This window comes from Procambarus clarkii, chromosome 22 (assembly GCF_040958095.1).
Source record: "Procambarus clarkii isolate CNS0578487 chromosome 22, FALCON_Pclarkii_2.0, whole genome shotgun sequence".
Classification (NCBI taxonomy): domain Eukaryota; kingdom Metazoa; phylum Arthropoda; class Malacostraca; order Decapoda; family Cambaridae; genus Procambarus; species Procambarus clarkii.
Genome location: NC_091171.1, coordinates 38,029,356 through 38,042,166, shown reverse-complemented (window position 1 = coordinate 38,042,166; position 12,811 = coordinate 38,029,356). Strand labels below are relative to the sequence as shown.

The 12,811-nt window shown below is 53.4% G+C and overlaps 1 protein-coding gene across 12 annotated transcripts in view; it reads right to left on the bottom strand.

The window, feature by feature from the left end:
• The window catches only part of LOC123760405 (epithelial splicing regulatory protein fusilli), a 258,631-nt gene that overhangs the window by 126,666 nt on the left and 119,154 nt on the right, over nt 1-12,811 (bottom strand). For all 12 annotated transcript variants that reach the window (XR_011229333.1, XM_069328848.1, XM_069328851.1 and 9 more), the window contains exon 5: nt 11,351-11,405. Coding sequence is in view for 11 of the 12 variants with exons in the window: in XM_069328848.1 (XP_069184949.1) it covers nt 11,351-11,405 (55 nt within the window). In the remaining variant the exon portion in view is untranslated. The remainder of the gene's footprint in view (nt 1-11,350; nt 11,406-12,811) is intronic.

Genomic DNA, 12,811 nt, shown 5'->3' with positions numbered 1-12,811 from the left:
CAGTGCCACACAAGAGGCTAGTGAAAAAACTGGAGATGCAGGCTGGAGTGAAAGGGAAGGTACTCCGTTGGATACAGGAGTACCTAAGTAACAGGAGACAACGAGTCAGTGTGAGGGGTGAGGTCTCAGATTGGCGAGACGTTACGAGTGGAGTACCGCAGGGGTCAGTCCATGGACCTGGTTGATACCTGGTTGATGGGGTTCTGGGAGTTCGTCTACTCCCCAAGCCCGGCCCGAGGCCAGGCTCGACTTGTGAGAGTTTGGTCCACCAGGCTGTTGCTTGGAGCGGCCCGCAGGCCCACATACCCACCACAGCCCGGTTGGTCCGGCACTCCTTGGAGGAATAAATCTAGTTTCCTCTTGAAAATGTCCACGGTTGTTCCGGCAACCTATACTGTTTCTGATATATGTAAATGATCTTCCAGAGGGTATAGAATCGTTTCTCTCAATGTTTGCCGATGATGCAAAAATTATGAGGAGGATTGAAACTGAGGACGATAGTAGGAGGCTACAAGATGACCTAGACAGACTGAGTGAATGGTCCAACAAATGGCTGTTGAAGTTCAACCCGAGTAAATGCAAAGTAATGAAACTAGGTGGTGGAAATAGGAGGCCAAACACAGGATACAGAATAGGAGATGAAGTACTTAATGAAACGAACAGAGAAAGATCTAGGAGTTGATATCACACCAAACCTGTCTCCTGAAGCCCACATAAAAAGAATAACGTCTGCGGCATATGCGAGGCTGGCTAACATCAGAACAGCGTTCAGGAACCTGTGTAAGGAATCATTCAGAATCTTGTACACCACATATGTAAGACCAATCCTGGAGTATGCGGCCCCAGCATGGAGCCCGTACCTTGTCAAGCACAAGACGAAGCTGGAAAAAGTCCAAAGGTATGCTACTAGACTAGTCCCAGAACTAAGAGGCATGAGTTACGAGGAAAGGCTGCGGGAAATGCACCTTACGACACTGGAAGACAGAAGAGTGAGGGGAGACATGATCACAACCTACAAAATCCTCAGAGGAATCGACCGGGTAAACAAGGATAAACTATTCAACACTGGTGGGACGCGAACAAGGGGACACAGGTGGAAACTGAGTACCCACATGAGCCACAGAGACGTTAGAAGGAACTTTTTCAGTGTCAGAGTAGTTAACGGATGGAATGCACTAGGCAGTGATGTGGTGGAGGCTGACTCCATACACAGTTTTAAATGTAGATATGATAGAGCCCAGTAGGCTCAGGAATCTGTACACCAGTTGATTGACAGTTGAGAGGCGGGACCAAAGAGCCAAAGCTCAACCCCGGCAAGCACAAACAGGTGAGTACAAATAGGCGAGTACACAAACGCCTTTCCTGGCAGCGTGGCCGCCGCCTGAACGGGGGTAGATCTTTTCCACCCCTTCCTCTCCACCCTCTTTGTCCCCCCTTTCACTTTCCTTTCCCACGTGTCCTGTCCTCTTCCCCGGCTTCCCACGCACCTCTCGCAAATATCAAACGTCTCAGAAAAGACGCAAAAACGTTAGCAATTGCAGAAAATAATCACACATGGCTTCTTCACATCTTCCTTCTCTTGACTGGTTCTGGTGCATCTCTTGTTTACCCAATTCTTCCTATCTCCCATTCTTCTCCCCTCTTCTTGCCCAATTGCCTCGTCCACGTCTGCTCCAGGTAGGGAGCGCCTACCCTCCTGCTGGGGTGGTGGCCTGGGGTGGTGGTGGCCGCCCCCGCCCTCAACACCCACACGCTGGGGCTCTAGGAAAGCATGGTTGGGGTGGGTGGCGTTGCTGGGGGGCGCGGGGATGCTGCTATTGTTTGGGTGGGGGAGGAGCGTTTAGAGGTGAGAGAAGCGTGGCTGGGGGGTTTGGGTGGGTGGTTGGAAGGGGAGGGGGGGTGTTGGAGCTGGGTGGGGGGTGTTGCGTTGCTTGAAGGGGGGTAGGGGGTGGCTACGGGTGGGGAAGGGGGGGGGGTTATGCCCCGTCCACAACCTTTGTTTTAGCTGTTGCATTAAAACGTATCTATTCTGATGTTTAAATTCCATGCCTAATTTGGCAAAGTTATGGATGGAGGCGGCTTCCACTTCCTTCAGTGCGTTCCACCTGGTGTACGGGGCGTGTGCAGCCGTACGGGGCGTGTGCAGCCGTACGGGGCGTGTCCAGCCGTACGGGGCGTGTCCAGCCGTACGGGGCGTGTCCAGCCGTACGGGGCGTGTCCAGCCGTACGGGGCGTGTCCAGCCGTACGGGGCGTGTCCAGCCGTACGGGGCGTGTCCAGCCGTACGGGGCGTGTCCAGCCGTACGGGGCGTGTGTGCAGCCGAACGGGGCGTGTGTGCAGCCGAACGGGGCGTGTGTGCAGCCGTACGGGGCGTGTGTGCAGCCGTACGGGGCGTGTGTGCAGCCGTACGGGGCGTGTGTGCAGCCGTACGGGGCGTGTGTGCAGCCGTACGGGGCGTGTGTGCAGCCGTACGGGGCGTGTGTGCAGCCGTACGGGGCGTGTGTGCAGCCGTACGGGGCGTGTGTGCAGCCGTACGGGGCGTGTGTGCAGCCGAACGGGGCGTGTGTGCAGCCGTACGGGGCGTGTGTGCAGCCGTACGGGGCGTGTGTGCAGCCGTACGGGGCGTGTGTGCAGCCGTACGGGGCGTGTGTGCAGCCGTACGGGCCGTGCAGCCGTACGGGCCGTGCAGCCGTACGGGGCGTGTGCAGCCGTACGGGGTGGGCGTATTTCCTTAGTGAAGGAAGGGGTTCAGGTGGGGAGGGGAGGGCTTTTGTTATGGTGGGGGGGAAGTGTTGCTTTTTTGTGGGGGAAAGAGGTGCGGGCGAAATGGGGTGTGTGTGGGGGTGCTGGGGTGAGGGGGAGGGGGTGTGCGTGGTGCTTGGGGCGGGTGATCCTGTTATACTTGCCTCGGCTTGCTTGCTTGCTTGCTTGCTTGCTTGCTTGCTTGCTTGCTCAACTATTTTGGTTAGGTTCTTCACACATGATTTTTAGTTCTTTACTTTCATCACAATTCCTCCTTCTCTTTACTTTATCCCTATTTTCCTTATTTCGATGATTTCTGTTACTTGCTTTCAATGTTTGTTCACCTAAAATCCGGTTTAAATATCCGGTTTAATGAATTCCGTTTCGTCGCCGCTTGTCAGTCGGGTTGCCTGCCTGCCTCTGCCGGCCACCACACCAAGTTTCCTTGCGCTGAATCCGGATTATCACACACGCACCATCCCTTCCCCTTCCCATAACCCCTCTTCTTAACCCTTTTCCACCCCCCTTAAATTTTTCGCTGGCACAAGGTGCACTTCATGAGTGGCCGGCATGTTTACTGTCAACAAATTAGTGCTCAGAGCAGTCGTTTGATGGTCGACTGTCCAAGGTTGTCCAAGATGGCGTCTGAGACGGACTGACTCTCCCCAGGTTACTGTGTCCAGTTTGATGCAGAATAAACAATGCGTTCCGCAATGAACCCGAGTCCATATTTTCTCTTGCAAAAAATATCCTCCCTCTTAATGACGTAAGAATGGTCATGATTGCTCGTCGTCAATGCAAGATGTGACAATCTAAGGGTAAACAGAGGGATGAGGGAGGGTTGGGATGTTTACTATATGTGCCTAAAGGATCGAGATGTTAGCTCTTGGACCCCGCCATTCTAACCGTCAGTCGTCTAATGTACTGACTATATATCGACCTATTTCTCTCTCTCATTCAGTCTGAGTCAGTCTTTCATCTCTCTCCCTCTCTCATTAACACACACACCTGTTGATTGACGGTTGAGAGGCGGGACCAAAGAGCCAGAGAACAACCCCAGCAAGCAGAATTAGGTGAGTACATACCCAGGATGCAGCCCGTACCACCTGTAATTCCCAGGTACCTATTTACTGCCACGTGAACACACACATCACTTGACGCAAACAATTTGTCAGGATCGTAAACCAAACCTGCTCCATAAGTGGGAATCCCAACGCGCGCCCTGTGTACGCGCGCGTGCGTATGTGTTTTTTGAATTCCATAATATATAGATTAAATCTTATTTTAATCTCAACACTGGAGCCCCAGAGTGAGAGGCCAGGCGGAGGGTCACCAGCTTCTACACTCGCCGGCCTCCAGCTGCGTCCGTCATATAACTCCACTACGGGCTCACCATACCCCGTGCTACTTGGAACTTTGTTCCAGGTAGCGAATCTTTAACAACAACAACAGGTGTCCGTCACGGCTGCCCGTCACCCACCCACCTCTACACTATCTACACTAGTGAAGACAGCAGGTGTGTGTGTATATGGACGGGGAAGGGGGTGATATACGGTGGTGGGGGCGATATATGGTGATGGAGGGGGTGATATATGGTGATGGAGGGGGTGATATACAGTGGTGGGGGCCGCCACAACACCTCTAACTCCCGCTTTGCCGCTGTCTCTATGAATTGTTTTGACTGCCAGCAGCTGGAGTCCGGCGGTGAGTCAGGGTGGTCGCTGACTGGGACTCATCCTGCCGTCAGCGTGGTCGTTTAGTCCTGCTACAGCTTCAGGACCCTCCGCCCCCAAACACAAAATCACTCATTAACGAAACTACTTGACATAATGAAGTGAAGAGATATATACTGGCCATCAAACTCTAAACTGGCACATTAGCACGAGTATGTACACACGTACGAAGTACATGGGAGAGAATACAAAGACGTGTATGCAAATCACAACAGGAAGATGAAAGACACAGGTCAATATATACAAAGATTCTTATCTATGCAAATCCCCCTTCCTGTACACCCAACAACCACTGCCAACACTCCTAAATACACCTCAACACTTGGTGTATGTATGTTGTTTTAGATTCATCTAATTAGAACAGAAGTTCCACAGTAGCACGGGCTATGGTGAGCCCGTAGTGGACTTACCTGGCACAGGAGCGGGGACTTGCTGTGTATGTATACTACACATGATATACACATGCAGTATTACACCCTCCCTGTCCCCCCCCCTCCCCTCACACCACTACTGGCCACGCGTCATTGTAACAATCTCCAGTAATTAGTATTATGGAATTACCATTACTAAGTAACCGGCCACAAGTACCCGAAATGTAACACATATTAAAGACCGTTCGTATAACACAAGACTATTAGCATACACACACACACATCCTCACACATGGCCGCCAAATAATGATGTCAAACATCAATTTTCATCAATTTCAATTTGTGAATCATCAATCATCAAAAATCAATTTAGAAAATGAGGAAGAATGCGAGATGGAAGATGGGAAAGTGTAGAGGGGTGACAGAGGGGGGTGAGAGAGGGGGGTGAGAGAGGGGGGTGAGGGAGGGGGGGGTGAGAGAGGGGGGTGAGGGAGGGGGGTGAGGGAGGGGGGTGAGGGAGGGGGGGGTGAGGGAGGGGGGTGAGGGAGGGGGGGGGTGAGGGAGGGGGGGTGAGGGAGGGGGGGTGAGGGAGGGGGGGTGAGGGAGGGGGGGGTGAGGGAGGGGGGGTGAGGGAGGGGGGTGAGGGAGGGGGGTGAGGGAGGGGGTAAGGGATGGGGTGAGGGAGGGGGTGAGAGAGGGGTGAGAGAGGGGTAAGAGAGGGGTGAGGGAGGGGGTGAGGGAGGGGGTGAGAGAGGGAGGTGCAACACTAGCCATCATTAGTTATACAAGGTGAACACTTGACCCCATGAAGTGTCCGGCAGGTAAGCTGACTATGAGGAGAAAGAGCTAAGCCACTATGGCTAGATATGCCACATGGAAGAGCTAAGACGACTACGTCCCGTGCTACATGGATAGTTCTTTCTGAATAGCTAAATCTAAAACAACAGCTACGAGGGCAGGATAGGCGCTGGGACAGGGATAGGCGCTGGGACAGGGATAGGCGCTGGGACAGGAGGCCGGAGTGCTTGAACGATGACGAATAACTTGGACCATCGGGAATCAAACAAAGTTACAAGATATTCACTACCTTGCCTTGCCCCTCTTTCCCGCACTATCCTAGATCAATTGATTCCTGTTTGCATCACTTTGGATCCTTCCCTACCCCTCTCCATCCATCTATCCCACACATTTACCATCTCGAGCCTTATCATCCCTCCATGTTCCTAATGAGGTTGATATTGGGTCATTACTGTCGTCACTCGTCCCGGGACGAGCTCCCAACACGAGGTTATCTGCTCGTCAGACAAGGTCCAGATTCACAGTCGATAACTGTAGCGAGTGACTTTCTAAAACAGCACATGACAACTTTCACCACCACCCCCTTCCACCCCACCAACCTGTTCTGGTCGCATGAAGCGAGGGAGGGAGGGGGAAGAGGGGAGGGGGAAGAGGGGAGGGGGAAGAGGGGAGGGGGAAGAGGGGGAGGGGGAAGAGGGGGAGGGGGAAGAGGGGGAGGGGGAAGAGGGGGAGGGGGAAGAGGGGGAGGGGGAAGAGGGGGAGGGGGAAGAGGGGGAGGGGGAAGAGGGGGAGGGGGAAGAGGGGGAGGGGGAAGAGGGGGAGGGGGAAGAGGGGGAGGGGGAAGAGGGGGAGGGGGAAGAGGGGAGGGCGTGAAAAGGTTTACAATCTCTCTCCGATTCTCAAACAGGAAAAGTCAAACAGGAGAAATGAAGTCAAGGTGTTGCTTAACATGACTACTGGACTCGTCCATAGAGAATGGAATACTTAGTGTAATATTCTTAGGGTATAATTGGTGCCTGGCAGACAACACGACTACTCCGGACGTCAAATACCTTTCCCCACACCCACACCTTCCCCACACCCACACCACCACCAAACCTTCCCCCCGCCCACACCACACCACCACCAAACCTTCACCCCCAAGGAAACGTAGTATTCCGTGCTGGGTGTGGAGATGAAAGGGGCAAGACGGAGATGAAAGATAATGCTGATAACCTCAACACCTCACTCACTTGGCTCCCCTTACTCTATACCTTACGGGCTCGCCATAGACCGTGCTACATAAACATTTCGTTCTGAGTAGCCAAATCTCAACCAACATACTCTACACCGCACTCACCATAACTTGCAAGTCCACACTACTATACGAGTGTCCGAGGAAGCATCTCAGGAGACTTTAATGCAACATAGGAAGTGATCCGGTTACAATTCCCTTATATCTAGCTTGTCTTGAGGTTATCTTGAGATGATTTCGGGGCTTTTTAGTGTCCCCGCGGCCCGGTCCTCGACCAGGCCTCCACCCCCAGGAACCAGCCCGTGACAGCTGACTAACACCCAGGTACCTATTTTACTGCTAGGTAACAGGGGCATAGGGTGAAAGAAACTCTGCCCAATGTTTCTCGCCGGCGCCTGGGATCGAACCCAGGACCACAGGATCATCCAGCGTCCAGCGTGCTGCCCGCTCGGCCGACCGGCTCCCGTATGGCAGAGTCGCCAAAAAGCTCCACAAATATCGAGGTGAAAAATGTTACCTTTATGCTATCCTCTCAGAGTATAAAGAACGCCTGACAGCTCTTCAAAAGCCGGATTGAATTACAAAAACAAAATGACAGAAGCACGTGGAAAGCGAACAAAATATAACTATATCCCACACACAGGTGGAGCCTCCCAGCGGGGGGCGGGGGGCGGGGGGGGGGGGGGGGGGCACGCACTCAGGCACGCATGCGCGCTCCTGTTCCACGACGGGGTCATTCCCCTCCCCCTCCCCCTTCCCCCCCTCTCCCATTACCCCCTCCCTCCTCAAGACAACTTTTATTGACCTATTGTTACCTGAGGTTACGGCGACGGCCGCCACCACCAGCGGCGCCCGGCAACCACCACGACACAAGACGACAATGACTAACGACCAAGACAGAATCAAGACAATAACGACGACCCATGAAGACGACGGTGACAATAAAACAAAGCGACAGTAGCCTGGAGGGAAGGGAAGGGAAGTATCAGGGGGAAAGCGCCAAGGCATTGCGACTATATAGCACTGGGAAGGGGGTCAGGATAAGGATTTTGGGATGGGACGGGGGGAAGGAATGGTGCCCAACCACTTGGACGGTCGGGAATTGAACGCCGACCTGCATGAAGCAAGACCGTCGCTCTACCGTCCAGCCCAAGTGGTTGAGCAGTAACCTGGAGGACAACGACGAAGGCAGAGACGCTTGACACCCGCCCTGAGAAATATGTCGTTCCAACAGCAAATGCCATCTTGTTCCCCCACCACGACAACAATGGTGGTCCACGACTACTGGCCACACCAACTTGAAGCGCCTCACCCCCCCCCCTACACACACACACACACACACACACACACACACACACACACACACACACACACACACACACACACACACACACACACTGGGGCCTCGTAGCCTGGTGGATAGCGCGCAGGATTCGTAATTCTGTGGCGCGGGTTCGATTCCCGCACGAGGCAGAAACAAATGGGCAAAGTTTCTTTCACCCTAAATGCCCCTGTTACCTAGCAGTAAATAGGTACCTGGGAGTTAGTCAGCTGTCACGGGCTGCTTCCTGGTGTGTGTGTGTGTGTGTGTGTGTGTGTGTGTGTGTGTGTGTGTGTGTGTGTGTGTGTGTGTGTGTGGGGGGAAAAAAAAAAAAAGTAGTTAGTAAACAAGTTGATTGACAGTTGAGAGGCGGGCCGACCCCCGTAAAAACACAACTAGTAAACACAGAACTAGTAAACACACACACACACACACACACACACACACACACACACACACACACACACACACACACACACACACACACACACACACACACAAGGGGGCCTGGTAGCCTGGTGGATAGCGCGCAGTACTCGAAATTCTGTGGCGCGGGTTCGATTCCCGCACCTGGCAGAAACAAATGGGCAAAGTTTTTTTCACCCTGAATGCCCCTGTTACCTAGCAGTAAATAGGTACCTGGGAGTTAGTCAGCTGTCTCGGGCTCTTCCCTGGTGTGTGTGGTGTGGAGAGAGGAGAGAAAAAAACAGCAAACACAACTAGGTGAATACACACACACACTCCTGGGACGGCGGCTCTTCCCAATTCACTCCTAGAATGACCTACCCAAGGAAGAGAGCTCGTACACATAATGAGTGCACATGCCACAAAGCTGATGAGGAATGTGAAAACAGGATAGGAACAGCAGGAGGACCTTGACATGCTCCAGGGGGGTGAAGGGCAGACAAATGGTTGCTGGAGTTCATTCCCAACAAGTGTAAGCCAATGGGGATGGGAAAGGAAGAAAGAAAAGACTGCAGAAAGGCATCGACACACCTCTTGGATGGCTTAATCTTTATCAATCAAGCAGATCCCCCCCCCCCCCCCCGCTATAGCAGCTTGAATATTAAATGCGACCTCAGAACACTGAAAAGAATTACTGATCAAAAAATTGTACCAACTTACGGGTTATTCATGCCCCTGCCACCTCTTGGGTGGTTTAATCTTTATCAGTCAATCGGCCTCGACATCATAAGAGGAAGACAACTACAGGAATGGGAAAGATCTGGGAGTGGCGATAAATCCAACACTCATCACAGCGGAGGCACACATACAGGATGACATCGGCAGCATGTGAGACGCCGGCAAATACAAGATCATCGTTTAGAACCGACGACGACGTTTCGGTCCGTTCTGGACGATTCTCAATCAACTTGAGAATGGTCCAGGACGGACCGAAACGTCGTCGTCCCTTCACCTTCTAGTGTGTGGTCTGGTCAACATACTTCAGCCACGTTATTGTGACTCATCGCCTGCATCGTTTAGAAACCTAAATCAAAACTCCTTCAAGGCACTCTACACAACATTTATTAGATCAATGCTGGAACATGCAGCATTGGTCTAATAAAGGTATAACCTCCACACCTTGCGAAGCATAAAACCAAAATTAAAAGATTAGTAGAGCGGGTTGCAACAAGACTGATGCCAGAGTCAAGAAGGTAAAGCTAGAGGATAGAAGAAGCAGAAGGGATATGACCACAACATACTGAGGGGAGTAGACAAATTAAGGTGGGACAAGGATCCCTCAAATTGAGAGAAAGGTCAGGAGAGCACAGGTGGAAGATGGAGAGACAAATAACTCAAAGGCATGTAAGGCACTAGGGAGCCGGTCGGCCAGCACGCTGGACTTGTGATCCTGTGGTCTCGGGTTCGATCCCGGGCGCCGGCGAGAAACAATGGGCAGAGTTTCTTTCACCCTATGCCCCTGTTACCTAGCAGCAAAATAGGTACCTGGGTGTTAATCAGCTGTCACGGGCAGCTTCCTGGGGGTGGAGGCCTGGTCGAGGACCGGGCCGCGGGGACACTTAAAGCCCCGAAATCATCTCAAGATAATCTCACTATATAACTACCCGTACGGCTGGTCAACAAGTGAAGTGCACTGAAAGCTGTAGTTGTGGAAGCCACCTCCGTCCACAACTTTAAAGCCAGATTCGACAAAGAATTTGAGCGTCAGAATAGTTCAACAGCACCGCAGGAGGTACAACAAGTCCAGTAGGCGGGACCAGGAGCTAAACCTCACTTCCCCGAAGACGCTGATAGACAAGCGTGTGTACTCACCTAGTTGTGCTAGCGGGGGATGAGCTTTGGCCCTTAGCTTGTCCGCCCGCCCCAACCACCGACACCAGCCACCCAGCACCCACCCACCACCCACCCACCCAGCCGCCCCACCCACCCACCCATCCACTTACCCACCCATCCACCCACCCAGCCGCCCCACCCACCCACCCACCCAACCCACCCACCCACCCAGCCGCCCCACCCACTCCTAATATATGCACGCCTCGGGGTGACTGTTGAGAGCACAAGGCCTCACCAGCCCCGTTATGACAAACCAAAAGTGATAAACTAAATGGCATAAAACAATATAAATGTCCATATTCATAATTACCTCAAAATTGTTCATGGGGTGAGGAGGAGGGGGTGAGGCTTTCCCCTCCACTCCCCCTCTCCCCAACCCCTGGAGGGGGAAGGTAGAAGGGGGGAGGGGAAGGAGGAATAGGAGGGGAAAGGAGGAGTGGGAAGGAGGGAACAAGGTAAGGGGGAGGGAGGGGAAGGATGAGGCTGGAGGGGGGGAGGAGGAGTGGAGATGATGGCTGTGGAGAGGATGGAGGAGCAGGGGTGAGGAGGAGGGGGTGAGAAAAAAAAAAGAAGGTGGGGGGGGGTGGCGAAGGCGGGGGGGGGGGCGGAGAAGGTAGGAGGGGGTGATGTGGGGGTAAGGGTGGGAGGGTGAGGAAGGGAGGAGGGTGAGGAGGGGGGTGATTGGGGGGGTTTAGGGGGGGAGGAGGAGGGAAGTTGGAGGGGGGTAAGGATGGGGAGTAAGGATGGGGGGTAAGGATGGGGGCTAAGGATGGAGGCTAAGGAAGGGGGGTGAAGAGGAGGGGGTGAGGAGGGGCAAGGAAGAGGAACAACAACAACAACACACACTACTCACCAGATGCCGGGCTCCAGACGGATGAGGATGGACTCTGGGAGGACGAATCTGTGACCTGCAACACGGGAAAGTTAACATTACTACACGGCTCCGGCCACACCCTCACCCGCGGGGCTCCCACACACACGTGTTGGGGGCTTGTAACTTAGCTTAGTAACTTAGCCAGCTTATCTTAGCTGCCAACACACACACATCGTGTCAGCAAGGCGGACAGCCCGCCTGCTTTCATACCTCTCACTGTATTTCCCACTTCTATACTTCCCTTCACCTATGCCTCTCCTTCCTCTTTACTCCCCCCCCCAAAAAAAGGGCTTGTAACCCCTATATTGTGGCGTTGATGGGGGGGGGGGGCAGCTGTCCAGATGGGTGAGGGGAGAAGATAAGGGTGAGAAGGGAGAGTAGTAGGACGGAGGAAGAAGGGGAGGTGGTAGGGAAGGATGAGCCAGGTGAGAAGCCCACCATGGGCGTGGACCAGCCCCACCATGGGCGTGGACCAGCCCCACCATGGGCGTGGACCAGCCCCACCATGAGCGTGGACCAGCCCCACCATGGGCGTGGACCAGCCCCACCATGGGCGTGGACCAGCCCCACCATGGGCGTGGACCAGCCGCCCATGTGGAATGGAGGAGAGCAGGCGGCGGAGGAACACCCGCCCACTACCGTCCAAGTTTCCCGCCAAGGCAACAGCACTGGCGCCGAGGGGCGGGCTGCCAGGGGGCGGGCTGCCAGGGGGCGGGCTGCCAGGGGCGGCGAAGAGCACACACTACTCGCAGAGGAGGAGAAAATGAACAACATTCGTAATAGGAAATTAAATTGGAAAATACATGAAGAGAGGTGTCATGAAGAGAGGTGTCATGAAGAGAGGTGTCATGAAGAGAGGTGTCATGAAGAGAGGTGTCATGAAGAGAAGATTGAAGGTAACTGATGACTGGAAGGGCCGTTCGGGGGAATAGGAGACGGGTTGTTAGGCCTGGAGGCAAAGGGTAAAGGTGTGGAGAGAGAATATTGCGCAGCGTCAATCATCCTGTGAGTGAACACACCGCCATGACAGCCCTGATAGTAAGGAACCCAGCTGCCTTGTTCATCCTGACACTTGTACACACACCCAGCTGGGACTCCCTCAACTTTCTAGTCAATAGATGGTCAAGCATTGGTGTTATCTCTCTTTTCATATTCCATCTACTTTTTCTTTACTTTCTTATCCATTAATTCACCCTTCCCTCCACCTCTCCCCCCTCCTTCTCCCCCCCCCCCCTCCGTCCAAACACCAACCTGCCAATTCTTCCTCTCGCATTCACCAGGAAACACAAATCACCACCACTCTCAAATGGCCATTTTCTCTGGACACGCAAAAATAAAGTTATTTCTTTAATAAAGGAATACAGGTAATAACACACCTAAAACATAGTGCTCGCCATATGGCAGCGTCCTCCCCTTCCTCCACACCTGTTGCTCCGAGTC